This window comes from Hibiscus syriacus, unplaced genomic scaffold (genome assembly GCF_006381635.1).
Source record: "Hibiscus syriacus cultivar Baekdansim isolate YM2019G1 unplaced genomic scaffold, ASM638163v2 tig00111100_pilon, whole genome shotgun sequence".
In the NCBI taxonomy this organism is placed as follows: domain Eukaryota; kingdom Viridiplantae; phylum Streptophyta; class Magnoliopsida; order Malvales; family Malvaceae; genus Hibiscus; species Hibiscus syriacus.
Window position 1 is genome coordinate 617,924 of NW_024062985.1, and position 20,047 is coordinate 637,970.

The window sequence follows — 20,047 nt, forward strand, 5'->3', positions numbered from 1 at the left end:
TGCCAGCATTGGCTGCATTCCCATTTACTTTTCATTGATGGGTTATTGAGTTTCGATGAATTATCAAAAAAAAAAAAAATCTGAGTTGTAGAATATTTTTCTCCCTCTGGAAACACGAATCAAAGTAGAAAAAGAATATAAACAAGGGCTGCCTTTCTTCTCTCTCTGCATTCCCAAGTTTCCAAACTAAAAGAATAGAAGATTAGGTGGCAACGACCGATGGGTTGTTGGGAACATCGAGAGAGAGCAGCCAGTGGAAAAAGAAGAAATGAATATCCAACTATATCCAGATTCTCTCTGCCTTCCTCAATCTAATCCTTCCAAGTATATAAAAATGAAATAAATACAACCCACCGTCTTTGATATATCGAATATTTTTTGTTCAACGAAGTGAAAAAATAATTGATATTTCCGCTGAAACACACGTCTTTGACGTTGGTACTGCAGAGAGAAAAGGAAAGTAAATCATTCTGTCGTGGATGGTGATACAAAAAGCCTTCCTTTCTTTTCTCTGTTCTGGTTTTTGCTGTATTTAAGTGGTGGGTGTTGGACACATGCACCAATAACTCATCAGCTACTAACCTTTCCCTTCATTTCCCATTGTTTAAAGCTAAAAGCTTTTTCTTTTTTCTGTCATTGGTTCCTTAGAACATTGGTTCCTTAGAACTATAAAGGAAAAGGGTCAAGTTCCAATTTGTAAAGGATTGAAGGTGAATTTCGTTTGTTCTACTTCCCGTATCTTTTCACACCCTTCTTTCTTGACATGTTTCGTTTGGAATTTTTTCTGGCACTGGGTTTCTTAAAAGGGTATAGTTGGAATCTTGGGAGGGACTGAAGTGATTTTTCCCTCCTCTTCAGCCTTTCTCTTTGCTCTCTATTCTCAAGTAAAAAACTGTCCTTTTCCCCTTTAATTTTCTGGTATCGAGGTGTTGAAGTTGGAAGGGTGAAGTATTGTGCATGAGAAGATGTCGATCCCAAAGCAGCTAGAGCAGGTGATGAAGATGAGAGAAGGGTCGGTGTTGGGTAAAAAGCCATTCTCAAGAGCGACCATTTCCCTGGATGCCAAAACAAACGCTTGTCTCCCCAGATCGATGGTGCTCCCAATTACCGTCAGGTTCTTTCCCCCCTTTATATAGATTTCTTTTGCTACATTTCAGCTCTAGTAGTTATCCTTTCCATTACAATTCCTTGGATTTTTCCAAAAAAAACAGAATTACAAGATTTGATGATATCCACTTATTAAAGAAAAAAACTTGTTATGGAGAATTAATTATGTGGTTCGTTTCACCTTATGTTGGCTCTATAGCAATATCATGAAATCTTCACTCGATTTTATATGCTTCTTACTTTTGTTCACTTGAAAACTTTGGTATTCCCCTTGTCTACACGCAATAACACGTTAATAATTGGAGTAAATTAGTTCATGAACTTCTTAGTGAATTGCTATGCTGGATATTGCTTAAACTTACAAAACAACAGAGCTGTATTATCGTAGGTGATTTAAGTTCTAACAGTATCAGTAGGCTGAACTATGTCCTGAATTCTTTAACATTTGCAGATGGCAGATGCTGCCATGCTTGCATATTGGAATCTCAATTTGAATTGATCACTCTGTTTTTTATGGCTTTCATGTATTTTGTTTAAACATATTTCTGAACTACTTTCCTTTGCCTTTTTTGGTATACCATTAACAGGCAGATTCGTTGCGTGTTCATGGTGTTGCAATTCCACAATTGTTGGAATTCAAAATGTCTTAAACATATTGGAGCACGGAAAGATGGGGAAGCAAGCGCATGTTCTTTGGATTAGTCTTCGGGAGGAACCGGTAAAATGATTACTCACCAATTGATTCCTGTTGATAAGTCCATAGACTGACTGATAGATTAGTTGACATTTGGGATACTTTGATTGACTACTAAAAACATTCATAACAATTTAGAATTGGGATAAAAAAGCTGAAAGTTGATTGAGGGTCAGAACTATTCATGATTTTGAAGATAGATAATACAAAATCGTAATATGAAGTCAATTACATAGAAATTCAACTGAATAGAACAAAAATCAATGCCCAGAACATACAATGAAAATGAAACGAAATGGCTAACAACCATGACCGAATTGTACCGAGCTGAACCTGCTTCATCTAACAAACAATTACTCTCTGGTGCATTCTCTTGACAACAATTGTCGTAGTCTTATTGATGCTAGGTCAACAAGTAGATTGCAAAAGTTATAGGTCACTGCTATTGTCATCTCAATTTCGTTGCCTTCATTCAATACCAGGGAATATATGCATGTTTCTTAATGTTAATGAACTAACTTGGAAGTTTAAGTTCTCTTTCTGGGCCCCATCCCCCAATAAAGATGAAAATACATCTTTTACTTTGCCAAAAGGGAAACATGTCTTATTGTTCGTTATGATGAAAACATTGAAATATAATACCTGCATTCATTCATAAGAAACTTATGATGAAGATCTTGATTTTAGTGTGCATTTGTTTTCCATGAACTTTTCTAAGAGTTTGAAAATTGCACAATTTGCTTGTTTTAATTTACATGTATTGCGCATAAATAGGTTGTGTATATCAATGGACGTCCTTTTGTTTTGCGTGACGTGGAAATGCCCTTCTCAAACCTCGAATATACGGTATGTATGCTTAATAAACTTTTGATGTATTCATTTATTTTGACATCTGGTTTTTATTTTAATTTCATGACTACTGCATTTTGGAAACTATGATATAGTTTTATTACTTGCTAACTTAGCAGATGATGCAAATATAATTTGCCTTTGGGCGTTAAGTTTTAGCTTCATTGTAATGGAATTTTCCATTTTTGTAAATCTAATAGATGTACTTTGAGAGCTTGTTTCTCTATCATCAATTTTTTTTGTAAGAATTTCTAGCATACCGGTTTCATGTGAGCATATGATCCCAAATTATTAAGGAGAATGAAAATCCACACATACATATTATGCATTCTGCATGTGCGACTGTGCATGCTAAAGGCCTGCTGACATTTACCTTTCATCTTTACTGTTAGCTTGAATTGATCAAAGTCTTTATATGAATAGGGAATTAACAGGGATAGGGTCGAGCAAATGGAAACTCGATTGAAGGAAGATATTCTGATGGAAGCTGCAAGGTATTTCCTTTGGTTCCATAATTTATTTTTGCGACTTGTAAATGTTCCTTTCCTAAGTTTACCAATGGTTTTCCCTTCCCTGCATAATAGCAAATTTTTTGGAAACCTGACATAGCATATGGAAAGAAGATCCTTGTCACTGATGAACTGCCAGGTCAGATGGACCAATGGGAACGAGTTATCCTCTGATTCTGTGAAGACACCATTAGAGGTATAAGATTTGGAAATAAGAAAATGTGACTGATCTGTCAATTTTTGAATCGTCGTGTCAAATTCCTTTTTCTTTTTGGTTTTTACTGATATAGGTCTATGAAGAATTGCAATTCAAAGGGTACCTGGTTGACTATGAGCGTGTGCCTATAACTGATGAAAAATCACCAAAGGAGCTGGATTTGATATTCGGTGGGTTCCTTATTATTGACCTTCTTCTTCTTGCTAATTTGAATAAATTAAATTTTTGTTTGCTTTTGGGACCAGTCTGCTTTTACTTGTTATACTTCCTACTAAATTTCTGCAATACATATACACCCAAATGTCTAACCTCTACTTTTATTTATATAAACCTTAGAGTATATGGTAATATGGTGGAGGGCTTTCGAGAGATTTTCTATTACTATGCTATTGGGTTGGCTGATTGAAATCAGTGCATACTTTTTCTCAGTCTCTTTTGAGCTCAACGACTTACATAAACACATTGATGTACCACAACAATTCAAATAGATAAATAATATATAATTCTCTATGAATTTATTAGATGCTTCACCCATTTAGAAAGTAAAAACAAGGAGAAACTTGTATACTTTCATGTTTTACTTGATGTACGGAATATGGTGACTCAAATCTTCATTTAAATTCTTAATCATCATAGAAGTGCCTGCATTTGGTGCTTTGTATTCTTTATCAAAGCCTTGGGTATGACCACGCCAATATTTGTCAATTGCCGAAATATGACTTCAATATGGTGAGTATTATATTTCATTTGTGCATAAGGATACTCGGATATGAAGTTCAATCTTGTGGTTTTATGATTATTCATGCATTAACATCGAATATCCTTTCTGAACTACTACGGCATGGTGATTGCAACATTGATTTATCTCAATAGAATTGGAGCTTCTGGTAGTGGTGTTTCCTTATTATGCAATTTTAAGTTTATACTATTTATGTAATCCCTGTATTGACATAAATATTTGTGTTATTCTATTGGTTTATTCAGATTATTTTGCTTGAAGTTTCTCATTGCATTTGTTTCATTTCCACTGGTTTTCGCCTACATTGACTTGATAAATATGCAAAGGCATAGGTCACTAATTTGACCTAGTCCAATCCTTGTAATTTTTGTGACTGAAATGGATTCGATGTTGGAGGAAAGAAGGGAATTCCTTCATTTTTCTTTGCGTTGGTCAATCAAATCTAACCGGAGTGTAACTTGTCCTTAAACGTGAACAGAGAAAGAATAGCTTTCGCGAGGGGCTTACAAGAAAAGTTTTTCTAGTGTTAATTTGTTTGGTTAAAATCTTTTGGCCTTTCTTCTTTGAGATTTATTATTGTTAAGAGTTAAAGGTGACGCTAAGTGATCTTAGGAGCCATAGAGAAGTGGAGTAACATAGAGAAAGAGAAGCAGGTGATTGACTAGTCTAGTAAGGTATGACCTTATATTAAATGGTCTATTAAATGGTATAAAGCTATCTTGTCCTCTATTAAATGGTCTAGCATGACCTTATATCTGTCTTCGGTTAAAGATCTAGATGAAGTTGCAATAGTGGGACACAGAGTCCTTTAAATTAAATTAAACAATAATAACTAAGTTTAAAAAGAGGTTCTAGGATCCTCTGATTAAATCATAACTAGGTTTCTATTCAAATCAGTATTTGTTATATTCATCAAACTGCTTTATGAACTGCCTTCGGAGATTATTTGACTTGTCTTTACTTTAAGTTTGTAATGTAACTTAATTCTGACTTTTATTGTTATATATAATGACATAGGCATCGCAAAAACCAATTCAATAGGGCGAATTTCCGAGTCTTGTTCTAATGTCACTGACAATCTGCCCAATTCCATGGAAGCAATCCGTAGAGGAGAATATGCTGTCATAAGAAGCTTGATTCGGGCCCTAGAGGTATTTAATACCAGTACTTGCTCTTGGTTGGTTCTTTAACGTTTTATTGGGTCTTTTTCCTTATAAAGAGAAACATTCCTTTAGGGCGGTGTTGAAGGGAAAAGACAAGTGGACAAGGTCATTGACAAATGTGCTTCCATGCAGGTATGGCTTTTTAAGTATTCTATTTGATTCAGATTTATCTTCCCGATTTCCGCTCTAAAACCAATGCAAATCTTTGTTTGAGATATAACTTATATTGAGCAGACAATTGCACGGTTCCTTCCATGGTAAAAGATTTTATTATCTTTATCGGCAAAGCTTATTAAGTTTAATCATAGGTCAATACAACTCACAAATATGTTGCTTTAAATGCAAGTACAGAACTTAAGAGAAGCCATTGCCACTAATCGCAACAATATTCTTCGTCAGCCGGATGAGATGAAGAGGGAAGCATCACTTTCATTTTTATGGAGTACCTGGAGAGATATTACTTTCTTATGCTTTGCAGTATATATTCATTCAGAGGGAGCAGCTCTGCATTCTAAATTCTCTAATCATACCAGTTTACTGACTGGATGAAGGCAAGGCCAGAGCTATATAGCATTCTCCGCAGGTAATGACATGATGGACGTCTTAAAAGAAGTTTCCTGTTTTGTTTCAAGGACTTAAGCTAAGCCATCTATGATACTAAATTTACTCTTATACCAGCAGTAAGATATAAATACCACTTGTTTAAAAATACACCTGATGGTCGTATAGGGAGTCAAATTGAACAGACATTTTAAGAGTTATGATTGAGAATTGATTAATATATAATGCATTTGCCGAAGTTGAGTTGCCTGGACATATGAATCTTGCCTTGTTTTTATCAATTTACTATTCTAGTGATGATAATGTGAAGTGGTAAAACGTACCGAATACTGTGTAGTTTCAATGATACTTCATGCATTGCCCTCTAAATGCTCTGTTGGAGCTAATTTAACTGGTGCCAGTAGAATAAGTTGCTTTTTTGGTTAAACTGCAAGACTGACTCTAATTCAGCAAATTCATGTTGAGTTCATAAAAATAACCAGCAACAAGTTGCTTCTTCCAAACCTCATTTATTATGTCTTTATTCTTCCAATTTGTTTTAGTAAAGAAAGGTACCAAGAAGGGAGAATGCATTTGTAGCCACTGAATATGCCAGCTTATGTTGGTTGAATACTAAACTTGACCTGCATTATTAAATGTCATTTTCTCATCCTTAATGTAATACTGAATATTTTCTCAATTCAAAATTAAAAGAACTCTCCCAACTTCGGATTTTGCAAAGGCACATGCATTAATCGGCATTGTTTCAGGTTGCTGCGAAGAGATCCAATGGGTGCTCTTGGATACGCAAGTTCGAAACAGTCTTTGACAAAGATTGTTGAATCTGCTGGTGATCACCCTCATGAAATGAGTGTAGTTGCTGCTCTGAGGAATGGAGAGGTTTGGGAGCCAGACTGTCCTAAAAAGTGACCATTGTCTGGTTGTGAAAATGTAAGTTTACCAGAGAGAGTAGAGGGTGCTCCCAAATTTCAGAGAGGTTCCTGGTTTCCAGTTATGGAGTTGCAAATCCAATATTGATGGAATTCGATCTGCCATTCAGAGGATTGGCAGCTCCAAAGGCGGCCGTCCTGCTTTCTGGCACAATATGCGAGAAGAACCTGTCATCTACATTAATGGAAAGCCATTTGTTCTCCGTGAGGTTGAAAGACCCTATAAAAACATGTTGGAATACACGGTAAATAATGTTTTAACTATATATAAAAAAAGACATTTTGGAATACATTATTGTTCTTTTTCCTGCTGGGCACGAAACTTGTTCTTGCTATATGTGGTAAAATTTTATTTGATTCATGTGGAGGAGCTTTGGGGTTAGGCACATATGAAGTGGAAAAGACACTGATGTAGGCTAACTTATTGCATTTATGTTACCATGAGATAGTAGAGACGTGTGCATCTTGAACATGCCAATTAAGGAATTAAAATGGACTGTACTCCTAGAAGGGACAAACCTGAATTTCGGTTGCTAGGAATATAATCATTTGATCGTCAGAAATTAAGTATTGGTACTTATACCTAAAAAATAATATGGTTCTTTCTTCTGTGCAACTTGTTTTTGAATACCCTTTGAAGTACTTTGGAAGCAAAGGGCCAATTCTAACTGGAATCTTATTTGATATATGCATTCAGGGAATCGATCGCGAGAGGGTGGAGAGAATGGAAGCTCGATTGAAAGAAGATATCCTACGAGAAGCTGAGCGCTATGAGGGTGCTATAATGGTCATTCACGAGACAGATGATGGACAAATATTTGATGCTTGGGAACATGTCAATTGTGATTCTGTACAAACTCCACTAGAGGTTTTTAAAAGCTTAGAGGATGATGGTTTCCCATTAAGTAGCACGTGTGCCCATTACTGATGGAAAAGCTCCGAAAAGTTCTGACTTTGATACTCTGGCTGTAAACATTGCTTCTGCTTCAAAGGATACTGCTTTTGTATTCAATTGCCAGGTATTTCTTTTTTTGAATGGTTTCGAAGTACTATTTGGATTTGCAGGTTCTTGTTAAGATTTCCTGCTTTGTTTTGTTTCCGTCTTGTTTTTGTTAATTTTTTCCCCTCCTAAATGTGATTTTCCTTTCTGTAGATGGGAAGGGGGAGGACAACTACTGGTACTGTAATAGCTTGCCTTGTCAAGCTTCGTATTAATTACGGGAGACCTATTAAAGTCCTGCTTGATGAGGGAACCATGAACAGCCAGATGAGAACTCCTCAAGTGGTGATGAAAGTGGAAGCAATGCACTACACTGAACTCTAGCATTGTTGAAGTAAAAACTAAAAATGAACAAGGCTGTGCATTTGGCATTGATGCTATCCTACTGCTGTGGAAGATAACTAGATTATTTGATTACGGAGTGGAATGCCGTGAGGCCTTAGACGCAATTATTGATAGATGTTCAGCACTCCAGAATATACGAGAAGCAGTTCTTCAGTACAGGAAGGTATTCAACCAACAGCATGTTGAGCCTAGGGTGAGGAGGTAGCACTGAACCGTGGAGCTGAGTACTTGGAGCGGTACTTCCGTTTAATTGCTTTTGCTGCTTATCTTGGAAGTGAGCATTGATGGGTTTTTGTGGACAAGAGAATGCATGAGACATTTAAGAATTGGTTGCATCAAAGACCAGAGGTCCAGGCAATGAAATGGAGTATAAGATTAAGGCCTGGGAGATTTTTCAATGTCCCTGTAAATCTTCTTGACTATCTAGAATCAAGTCGAAGGCTTAATGAATACTTTGTTTCTATGATTTTCACATTTTGATATATTTATCTAACTGATTTTGGTTTTCTGCATGAAGGAGGAGTTGAGAGCACCACATGATTCCCAACATGGTGATGCTGTGATGGAAGCCATTGTGAAGACACGCAATGGTTCTGTTTTGGGAAAAGGCTCCATACTTAAATGTACTTTTTTCCTGGTCAGAAAAACTTCCAGCCGCATCCAAATTCATGGTGCCACATGTTTTTAAGGTATGCTCAAAAGAAAAATGACTTTCTTGATTGGTATGCCATAAAAGCCATCTAATTTTTAAGGTCATTCTAGCATGTGCGTAATTAATTGTTGAAAATTCAATATTAGCCTAAATAAGTTCACACCTAAATTAATTTGATGTCATTGTTTACATCAATTTAGTTTTGATGTCATTGCTTACATCAATTTAGTTAGGTGAAAAAAGTATTTTTTCTCATGTTTAATTTCAATGGTTTAGATATTAATGTTTTAATGAGTGGTTTAGATTGTTTCTTGTAACCTATAAATACCCACTTGTATTTGAGTTTTATCATCCAACAATCAAAGCTTAATTATAAGCATTTGAAAGCTTTCTTAAGAGTTCTTCCCTTTTGCAATTTTGTGAGATTATTCTAAAGAGAGTTTTTTCTTCTTCTCAATCAATTAGAGTTTTTACTCTATTTTTGATTCAACAATTGGTATCCGAGCCACGTTTTTAAAGTCTCTTGAAATTCCGAGTATGCTCTGTGGCTGCAGTTGTTAACTGATTTTCCACATCAGAAAAGATTTCTTGAGATTATTGTCCGGGTTATTACAAACCTTGTGGAGCTTCTTTGTGTTTAGAGTAATTTAGTACTCTGCACGTTTGTTACTCAAGCTTGTTCGGTGTAGTCAAAGCTTTTCCGTTAAGATGAGTGATCTTCAAGTAGTTGGAGGAATCAAGAAGCTTAACAACAAAAACTACAACACGTGGGCAACATGTATGGAGTCATACTACAAGGTCAAGACCTTTGGGAGGTTGTCGGGTGGGGTGAAGTTACACAACGGCGTAGAAGATGCCAATGGCATCTTGCGAAAGTGGAAAATTAAAGCAGGCAAACATGTTTGCTTTAAAGACCACAATTGAAGAAGAAATGTTGGAGCACATCCGGGATACTAAAACACCAAAGGAAGCATGGGACACTTTTGTTATACTCTTTTTGAAGAGGAACGATACAAAATTGCAACTTCTCGAGAATGAACTTCTATCAATGGCGCAACGTGACATGGCGGTTGCCCAATACTTTCACAAGATGAAGTCGATATGCCGCGAAATTTCAGAATTAGATCCGACAGCTGCTTGGGAAGCCAGGATAAAATAATAATTGTCCATGGGTGAAGACCCGAATATCGAGGGTTCTTGTTGAGTTCGAAAATTTGCTTGCAGGTCAAGAAGCCATGGCCAAGCAAATGAGAGGAGTCTCGCTGAAGGGTGAAGAGGAAGCGCTCTACACCAGCAAAAGCAGAGGCACTTTTTAGCGGTATACTGGTAGTGGATCTAAAAAGGATGGTGACAAGGTGAAAAATTACCAAGGAAAGGGAGGCCCCCATTCAGGGGGAGCTTCCAAGAATCACGGTAATAGTAGAAAGTTCGATGGCAAGTGTTACAATTGTGGGAAGATGGGCCACATGGCAAAAGACTATTGGACCAATAATGTTGAAAGTAATACTGCTACTTCCAGTTTGAAAGAGAATAGTGAAGATGGTTAGGATGCTGAAGCGTTATTTGCTACGGAAGAAGAAGAATTAGCTTTCATTGTAACAACGCCAGAACGGATTGACTACAAGAATGACTGGATCGTAGATTCGGGCTGCTCAAATCATATGACGGGTGACAAACAGAAGTTACAAAACCTGTCTGAGTATATTGGAGGTCGTGTGGTGGTGACAGCTGACAACTCAAGGTTATCGATAACTCAAATCGGTAAGACGATAGTTACGCCTCGATATAATACTAACCAGGTGCAACTTCAAGATGTTTATCATGTCCCAGGAATGAAGAAAAATTTGCTATATGTGGCTCAACTAACATTATCAGGTCATTATGTCTTATTTGGTCCCCAAGATGTGAAGGTTTATCGTGATGTCAAAATCTCAGAAACACCAACAATGGAGGGACGACGTTTGGAGTCAATCTACGTGATGTCAGCAGAGTCTGCATATGTAGACAGGACAAGAAAAATATGAGACATCAGATCTATACATGCAGTTATGTCACATTGGCTATTCCAAGCTAAGTGATGGTGAGAAGTCGATGCTTAATGGGCTTCCTCAACTAGACGTGAGAACAACACGGTCTGTGCGGGATGCCAGTATGGTAAAGCACACCAATTACCATATGACGAGTCGAAGTTTAAAGCAAAAGAACCGTTGGAGTTGGTTCACTCTGATGTGTTCGGACCAGTTAAGCAACAGTCAATTAGCGGTATGCGGTACATGATAACATTCATTGATGATTTCTCAGGTATGTGTGGGTTTTCTTTATGAAAGAAAAATCTGACACATTCTCAAAGTTTAAAGAGTTCAGAGACTCAGCTGAAGGAGAAGTGGGAAAGAAGATATGTTGCTTGTGCACAGACAACGAAGGAGAATATAGATCAAACGAGTTCTCTCAATACCTAAGGGAATGCCGAATACGTCATCAATACACTTGTGCCAACACGCCACAACAGAATGGTGTAGCAGAAAGAAAAAACCGACATCTTGCAGAAATTTGTCGAAGTATGCTACATGCAAAGAACGTACCTGGAAGGTTCTGGGCTGAAGCAATGAGGACTGCAACCTTTGTGATCAATAGACTTCCTCAACCAAGGTTAGGATTTGTTTCACCCTTTGAGAAACTATGGAACATAAAACCTACAGTTAGCTACTTTCGAGTATTTGACTATGTATGTTATGTGTTTGTTCCTGATCATTTACGGAGCAAGTTTGACAAGAAAGCTGTTAGATGTATCTTTGTGGAATACGACAGCCAGAGAAAAGGGTGGAAATGTTGTGATCCAATTAGTGGAAGATGTTACACGTCACGAATGTGGTATTTGATGAAGCATATTCTTGGTGGTCTTCAGAGAAGGAGGTGTTGCCAGATTCGAGAGAATTTGGAGACAAGCTATAACAAAAGATGGGGGAGCATGTTGTTCAACTCCAAACAAGTTCAGATGAATCAGAAGATCCAAATGACGATGATGTCGAACAAAGAGTGTCTCAGAATCCTTGGCAAACTGGCGTGTAACAACAACCAAACCAAGAAGGTGGGCCTAGTGAAACAGAAGAATCAATTCCACAATCTCAACTTCGAAGGTCAACAAGAATACGAAGGCCAAATCCAAAATATGCCAATGCAGCCATAATTGAAGAAGCAACAGAGCCTGAGACGTTCGAAGAAGCATCGCAGAGTTCTGAGTGGCTGACAGCTATGAAAGAAGAGATCGATGCACTTCAGCAAAACCAAACTTGAGATATTGTGCCAAAGATAAAAGATGTGAAACCCATATCTTGCAAATAGGTTTACAAGATAAAGTGTCGTCCAGATGAGTCAATCGAGAGGTATAAAGCGCGATTGGTAGCTCGTGGTTTCTCTCAACAGTATGGACTAGACTATGATGAAACATTTAGTCCAGTGGCGAAACTTACAACTGTACGAGTCCTACTTGAACTTGCAGCCAACAAAGACTGGAACTTGTGGCAGATGGATGTGAAGAAAGCTTTTCTACATGGAGAGCTAGATCGAGAGATCTACATGACCCAACCAATGGGTTTTCAGGGTCAAGATCATCTTGAATATGTGTGTAAGCTACGAAAAGCACTATACGGATTGAAACAAGCACTTAGGGCGTGGTATGGTAAGATTGCTGAATTTCTAACGAAAAGTGGTTATTCGGTAACACCTGCAGATTCTAGCTTGTTTGTCAAAGTCAATGAAGGTAAGCTAGCTATCGTGCTAGTGTACGTGGATGGCTTAATCATAACCAGTGATGATGGCAGAAATTCTTCAGACGAAGGAGAATTTATCAGTTCGTTTCCAGATGAAGTTGGACAATTAAGCACTTCCTTGGTCTAGAGGTTGATCGCACACACGAAGGAATATTTCTGTGTCAACAGAAATATGCTAAAGATTTGTTGAAGAGGTTTGGAATGCTCGAATGCAAGTCAACTTCAACGCCAATGGAACTAAATGTCAAAATGTGTTCACATGAAGGAAAGATTTGGAAGATGCAACAATGTATGACAATTGGTAGGTAGTCTGATCTACTTAACCTTACCCGACCTGACATTTCTTATGCAGTTGGTGTGAGTCGGTATATGCAAAATCCAAGAAGCCTCATTTGGAAGAAGTTCGACGAATACGAGATATGTGAAGAGTACAATTGACTATGGTCTTTTGTACAAGAAAGGTGAAGACTGCAAGTTAGTTGGTTATTGTGATGCTGATTATGCAGGAGATCATGACCAGGATCAACAACTGGGTATGTGTTTAAGCTTGGCTCCGGAACAATTTCTTGTGTAGCAAGAGACAACCAACGGTATCATTGTCAACCACTGAAGCTGAGTATCGAGCAGCAGTAATGGCAGCTCAAGAGAGTACATGGTTGATGCAGTTGATGAATAATCTACATCAACCAGTAGATTATGCAATTCCTTTGTACTGTGACAACCAATCGGCAATTCGGCTGGCGGAGAATCCTGTTTTTCATGCAAGAACTAAACATGTGGAAGTACATTACCACTTTGTTAGGGAAAAAGTTTTGCAAGAAGAGATTGAGATGAGACAAATCAAGACAGATGAGCAAATTGCTGACTTGTTTACAAAAAGCTTGAGTGTTGGAAAGTTTGAACATTTCTATCGTCAACATGGCGTGATTCAAAGAATGAAGGCTAACATTGAGGGGGAGTGTTGAAAATTCAATATTAGCCTAAATAAGTTCACACCTAAATTAATTTGATGTCATTGCTTACATCAATTTAGTTAGGTGAAAATTAAGTATTTTTCTCATGTTTTAATTTCAATGGTTTAGATTATTTAGTGCTTATTTTAATGAGTGGTTTAGATTGTTTCTTGTAACCTATAAATACCCTACTTGTATTTGAGTTTTATCATCCGACAATCAAAGCTTAATTATAAGCATTTGAAAACTTTCTTAAGAGTTCTTCCCTTTTGCAATTTTGTGAGATTATTCTAAAGAGAGTTTTTTCTTCTTCTCAATCAATTAGAGTTTTTACTCTATTTTTGATGCAACATTAATATTCTCCTTGTTGTTTTAAAAGTTAATGTTTTTATAGTACATCTTGTCCACAAGATAGGTATTAGATTTCTAGGTGTCACTGACATACGCAACAAGCTTGCACATCATTGGTTCCAAGTTATATGAATAATTAAAGTTATTAAACATTTGCGAATCTCTTCTGTGATATTCCTTTGAACCTATTTAATACAGGTGGACGGCTACCCTGTTTATAGCATGGCAACTCCGTCAATTATTGGTGCTAAAGAGATGCTAACATACCTTGGTGCCAAGTCCAATTCAGAAGTTGCTGGTCAGAAAGTGGTAGTAACTGATCTAAGAGAAGAGGCAGTTGTGTACATTAATGGCACACCATTTGTACTAAGGGAGTTAAATAAGCCTATTGATACCCTAAAGCATGTTGGAATTACTGGCCCCGTGGTATGCCATCATGAATGTTGTTTACGGTTTGGTTTATCTTAAGCTGTTTATTTCCAATTATTTCAGCCAATTTCTTGCATTGTGATTATAATTCAGGTGGAACACATGGAGACACGGCTAAAGGAAGATATTTTGTCTGAGATTAGAAATTCTGGTGGTTTAATGCTTTTACATCGTGAAGAATATTGCCCATCTTCAAATCAGGCCAGTGTTGTAGGTTACTGGGAAAACATCTTTGCTGATAATGTGAAGACACCTGCTGAAGTTTATGCTGCTTTAAAAGATGAGGGGTATAATATAGCATATAGAAGGATACCGTTAACTAGAGAGAGAGAGGCTTTAGCTTCTGACGTGGATGAAATCCAGAACTGTCAAGACCGGTAAGTATCTGTATATCTGATTAGTGCTTCATTCATCTGCAATCGAAGTTATTCCTACTACGGCCTCACCATAATAGTTTTACATTGTCAATGACATCCATTAATTTATTGTTTGTTTGGTTGTTATTGCTTAAGTGGTTTCTTTAAATTCAATTGTTTTGAAGCTGCAATAATGTCTTTTACAGCTCCTCAGGGTGTTACCTTTATGTATCGCACACTGGGTTTGGAGGAGTAGCATACACAATGGCAATTATGTGCTGCAGACTTGATGCAGAGGTAAATTTCAGGACAATCAGCTTCACGCAAACATTGGCTAATGTACATCCACATTCTACATGTGAAGAATGCTTGCTATCCCGGTCTTCTGAAGAAGAAGCACGAAGGATGGGTGATTATCGAGACATACTAAGCCTTACAAGAGTTCTCATGCATGGTCCCAGAAGCAAAGCAGATGTGGATATCATTATTGAAAGGTCTGTCTCATATCCTTTTTAGCTTTATTTAGCTTTCTATTAAAATTGAATTGAAGTTTTTCTTACTATATTACAATACCAGCAATGTATATAAATCAGAGTAGTGATTCAGGGTGACCAGAAAGGTAAAATGATGAATTATTCTGCTGACATTATCATTGTATTCTCTTTTTTGGACTCGGCTTAAGAATTCCCTCGTGTTGCTCATGTGATATTTTTTTCATGGTTTTATTTCGCTTCATACTCGTTTAAACCATAGCCTCTTATTGGCCTGTTTTACCCCTTTCGATGATGCGGAGATTTTCTTCCAAATTTTGTGAAGGTGTGCTGGTGCAGGGCATATACGGGACGATATCCTTCATTATAGTAAGGAACTCGAGGGAGTCTCGGATGAGGAGGATGAGCGTCGAGCATTCCTCACGGATATGAGTATTAAGGCTTTCAGGTGATTCTTTCATCCCTAAGCAATGGGATATTACTTCCTTCATCAAGTGGCTTGGCAATTAATCATTTACTTTAAGATTACTGGGTTAAGCTATTGGTTTAATGGCATTGCAGGCGTTACTTTTTCCTCATAACATACCGTTCATACCTATACTGCAAGTCTCCCACAGAGACAAAATTCACATCTTGGATGGATGCAAGGCCGAACTTGGACATCTCTGTATAATCTTAGAATAGATAAATAATTGGGCATAATTATAGTTATCGGGTTAAGCTATTGGTTTAATGGCATTGCAGGCGTTACTTTTTCCTCATAACATACCGTTCATACCTATACTGCAAGTCTCCCACAGAGACAAAATTCACATCTTGGATGGATGCAAGGCCCGAACTTGGACATCTCTGTAATAATCTTAGAATAGATAAATAATTGGGCATAATTATAGTTATCTTCAAAATATCAAATGTATGTACGTATATGCATGTATGTAGGTATATTATATAGGTCTCAAATGCCTATCAAGTATTGCCCCCATCCAGTTTTTCTCCCCCCACCAGTGTATGATTGAATTTTATATGAAAAGGGGTTGGTAATATGATGAGAAACGTGATCTCTGCGGGATTAGTGTTTAGAATAATTTACTTTTTACTTTTTTTTTTTGTGGTTGCAAAAGAAAAGAACCGAGAACTCAGTGATTATGCCTTCTTCTCACATCTGCTTGGTCAGAGGTAAGGATGCGTTGAACCTCCGAAGGTGGCTGTTGAATAGTCGTGAGCCCTAAGCTAACTCTTCGCCCCATGTTGGCAAGACTATCAGCGAGTTTATTGGCATTCCTAGAAGTATGACTTATCTTGATGCTCCACTGCCGAGAAAGGAGTGAACGGATTCTCCTGATCATGGCTGACACAGAATACGGTTGGGTAGAATTGAGAATCCGAACAGCTTCTATATTATCCAACTCCACCCCCAGCCGTTTAAAACCATTATTCCAAGCTATGTGGAGGCCATCAAGAACCGCCCTCAGCTCGGCCTGAAGGACGGAACAGCGGCCAATATTTCTGATGTAACCAACGACCCAGTCTCCATTCCTGTTTCGAATAGCGCCTCCACAGGACGTCGCCGTCGTCGAAGGGTTGACAGCACTGTCCGTATTGATTTTTAGGGTCGCTTCCTCTGATAGTTTCCATTGGGTTACACTGTGGCTACCATTGCGTCCGGTTGGGTTGTGTTGGTTGTTTTTGATGATGCCCGCCCATGCCATAGCTGAATGGATAGTTTTCATCGCTGCCTAGATTCTTCTATTAAAAACAAGGCTGTTTAATTTTGTGTCGGGGGTTTTGGGATAAAAAATGATCATTAAAGTTATTAAAATTGACTTCTTAGCCCGTACGTTGTTACCTGCTTTTAGGGGATAATGTGACGCATCAACTCTATCTTATGTGGTCTCTCATTTATAATTAAATTTCTATTTTAATATTTTTAATATTTTCACACAATAATTTTAAAAAATAAAATAAAAATATTAAAATCTATTTTTTAAAAAATATATGAAAATTTAGATTTAATTGCATCATATGTCCCTAAACTATAACCCTCATTTTAAATTGGTCATTAAACTTTTGAATGTTCTAATTTCATCCCTAAACTATGACTCTCATTCTAAATTAGTATTTAAACTTTTTAAAATTTTAATTTCATCCCTAAAATATTACACTCTTTCCAAATTAGTACTCAAACTTTTTAATATTCCAATTTTATACCCAAATTAGTCCCAATATGTAATTAGTTTCAATCATAATTTAACCTAAAATTTTGTTTTTTCAAACATATAATAATATAACTTGGCTTGACTATTTTATTAACAAGGGATGTGATTGGTTTATACATATAGTTTGGGATAAAATTGGATTGCTGAAAAAGTTTGGGGACCCATTTAGAATGGTCATAGTTTAGGGATGAAATTGAAATCTTAAAAAGTTTGAGGACTAATCTAGAATGTTAGTCATAATTTTGGGATGAAATTGAAACATTTAAAAGTTTAAGGACCTATTTAAACTTAGGATCATACGTTGAGGACATGTGATACAATTATCTCAAAATTTATAATTTTTTTTAAAAATTGTAATTATGTGAGTTTTTTTTTTAAAAAAAAATCCATAAAACTCTTTAAAATGTTAAAATGTTTGAAGTTCTAAAGAAAATTTAAACGGTAATATCATCAATTATAAAAAATACAAACAAAATTATACAAACTGTAAACCCAATGATATTTACAGTCTAATAATATTTCAAAAAAGATTCATTTGGGGCTCATTATATTATAATTAAAATAAAAAAATATTTAATATAAATTCATATAAAAAATTGAAGTAAAATTATCTTAATTTTTTCATCAAACAGATGAAATTGAAACCCCAAAATCACCCTGTTGCATTTTCTTCTTATTGATGCAAAGTATTTTATATTTAAATACATGGATAAATTTCAATAATTTTTTTTAGATGAATGTATCATTATATTCCAAAAGCAGTCAAACTGCAACACAGTAACTACATCAGCAAGCAGAACACAGAAAAAAAAAATTGTACAAGCTGCCAAGCTATACATATATCTCTATTTACAAGATTCTCCCTATCAACTTGCTTACCCCACAGATTCAACTTTACTATTTCCTTTGCACGATCTACTATCTCTGAAACAGTAACCATTCTCCCAGTAAATAACCTCTGTTTCCTTGCTTTCCAAATCACAACAATATAACCATTCCAAGCCAATTTTAGTATCCAAGAGCTTAAAGGCTTACCCTTCAATCTCTGACACGCCCAATCAAGCTCATTGTCCCAGTCCATTACCGGCCTATTCATTTGTCTAAAAAACAAGTGACTCCTGGTCTCACTATCCCTCGAGCACAAACCACACTCACCCTCAATGGCAACACCAAAAGAATTAAGTCTGCTCCTGGTGGGCAACCTGTCCAAAACAGCCATCCAAGAAATAAGAGAGTTTTTGGGAACGTGCCCCGAGTGCCAACAAGTCTCTCCCAGGGAACCTTCTCCTTTTTATTCCCAATTTCCTTCCAAATCATAGAAACAATAGACAAAGCCAATAACCCTTGAACAGAAGCTGCAGCAAGCCCTCCAAGTCCAACTGACAAATAATACCTCAAAAAGAGTTATCCTTAATTATATAAGAATGCACCAACGCCACCCAAATTGAACCATCTTAAAGAATTAATATAAATTAATATATTAATAAATTGATACATCTTTTTCTACTGATAATTTTTTTTTCAATTTTAACATTTTTAATCTTAGCGATTAATTTACTTTGATCCTAAATTAATGTAAAACTAAAACATTTTATACAATAATTAGATAACATTAATAGTAACATCGTATAAATAAATAACATTCTACATTGTTTTGAATGATTCCTATTACTTGCCAAAGAAGGTGAAGAACCAAACCACAAGAAAAGATTATGTTTAGACAAAACGTAAACTTCTTATTATAGGGGAAGAAAGACTATTTGATTGGTTAAATAAACACTCTTTTTCCTTTTAAAGCCATAGGTTAAATAATAATTTCTTTTGTTATATATAACAAATAAACAACACAATATTCTAAAATCCTAACCGATTGAATTCATGAACGTGAAAGATTAAAACTATGTACATGCCAATTGGTCGGTTAGATGAAAATGAAATGAAAGTTAAATTTAAAATGATTGGTTAAATACACTCTCTTCTTCTCCCCTTTAAAGCCATGAGTTAAATTATATCTTTTTAATATATATGGCAAATAAACAACACAATTTTCCAAAATCTTAACCGATTGAATTCATGTGAAATTTGAAACTATGTGCAGGCCAACACAATTTTACAAACTTCCTTCGGACATGCCATGATGTATACTTCTGCTTATTATCAATCAAACAATTCTTCTTCTTCTTCTACAAGTAAGACGACAACGTTTGCAAATTCATGGCGGTTGCATGTAATGTAAATGCTACCTTCTATTTGAACATGAAATAAATAAAGTTTGGCTTTTTCCCCCGGGGAGTTATTATGTTTTTCCTATTATAATTGCATAATATCTCATCTATTTATATGGATGAACTGAGAGGGAATTGAGATATGGACATACCTCCTGAAAATTTTAATTACTAATATAATTTATATAATTTTTTTATTATCTACTGATGATTTAATTTCACATCCTTAAAATTTTATGGTTTCATATTTCTAAATTTCTAATATAAACATCCCTTGATATAATATATCATGTCCGTTCATATTTATTTATGGTTTAAAATTGTGGTTTTCTTTTGTGATGGTGTATATGATAATGATCATTTTTGAATTTAGTAAATAACTTCGTTTTGGAAAAAGAAAAGAAACTTAATTAATGGTATATTTAGCTTGCGACGGTTATAATATTGGAGTTCACAATGACAGCCACATGGGGTTTTGAACATAAAATGAT

At 36.1% G+C, this 20,047-nt stretch overlaps 1 protein-coding gene and 1 pseudogene across 1 annotated transcript; one reads left to right on the plus strand and one right to left on the minus strand.

The window, feature by feature from the left end:
* Window positions 1-434: 434 nt before the first annotated feature.
* Window positions 435-16,158, plus strand: LOC120153534 (annotated as a pseudogene).
* A 1,935-nt stretch (window positions 16,159-18,093) lies between these two features.
* LOC120153535 lies at window positions 18,094-18,550 on the minus strand. The gene is made up of 2 exons (XM_039165469.1): window positions 18,211-18,550; window positions 18,094-18,098 (listed from the first exon to the last, which is right to left on the minus strand). The coding sequence occupies exons 1-2, from the start codon at window positions 18,548-18,550 to the stop codon at window positions 18,094-18,096; spliced, it is 345 nt and encodes a 114-aa protein (XP_039021400.1).
* Window positions 18,551-20,047: the final 1,497 nt, after the last annotated feature.

Bases quoted from the DNA above. Each gene is read 5' to 3' on its own strand.
- LOC120153535 (XM_039165469.1), bottom strand. From the start codon at position 18,550: ATGGCTGTTTTGGACAGGTTGCCCACCAGGAGCAGACTTAATTCTTTT.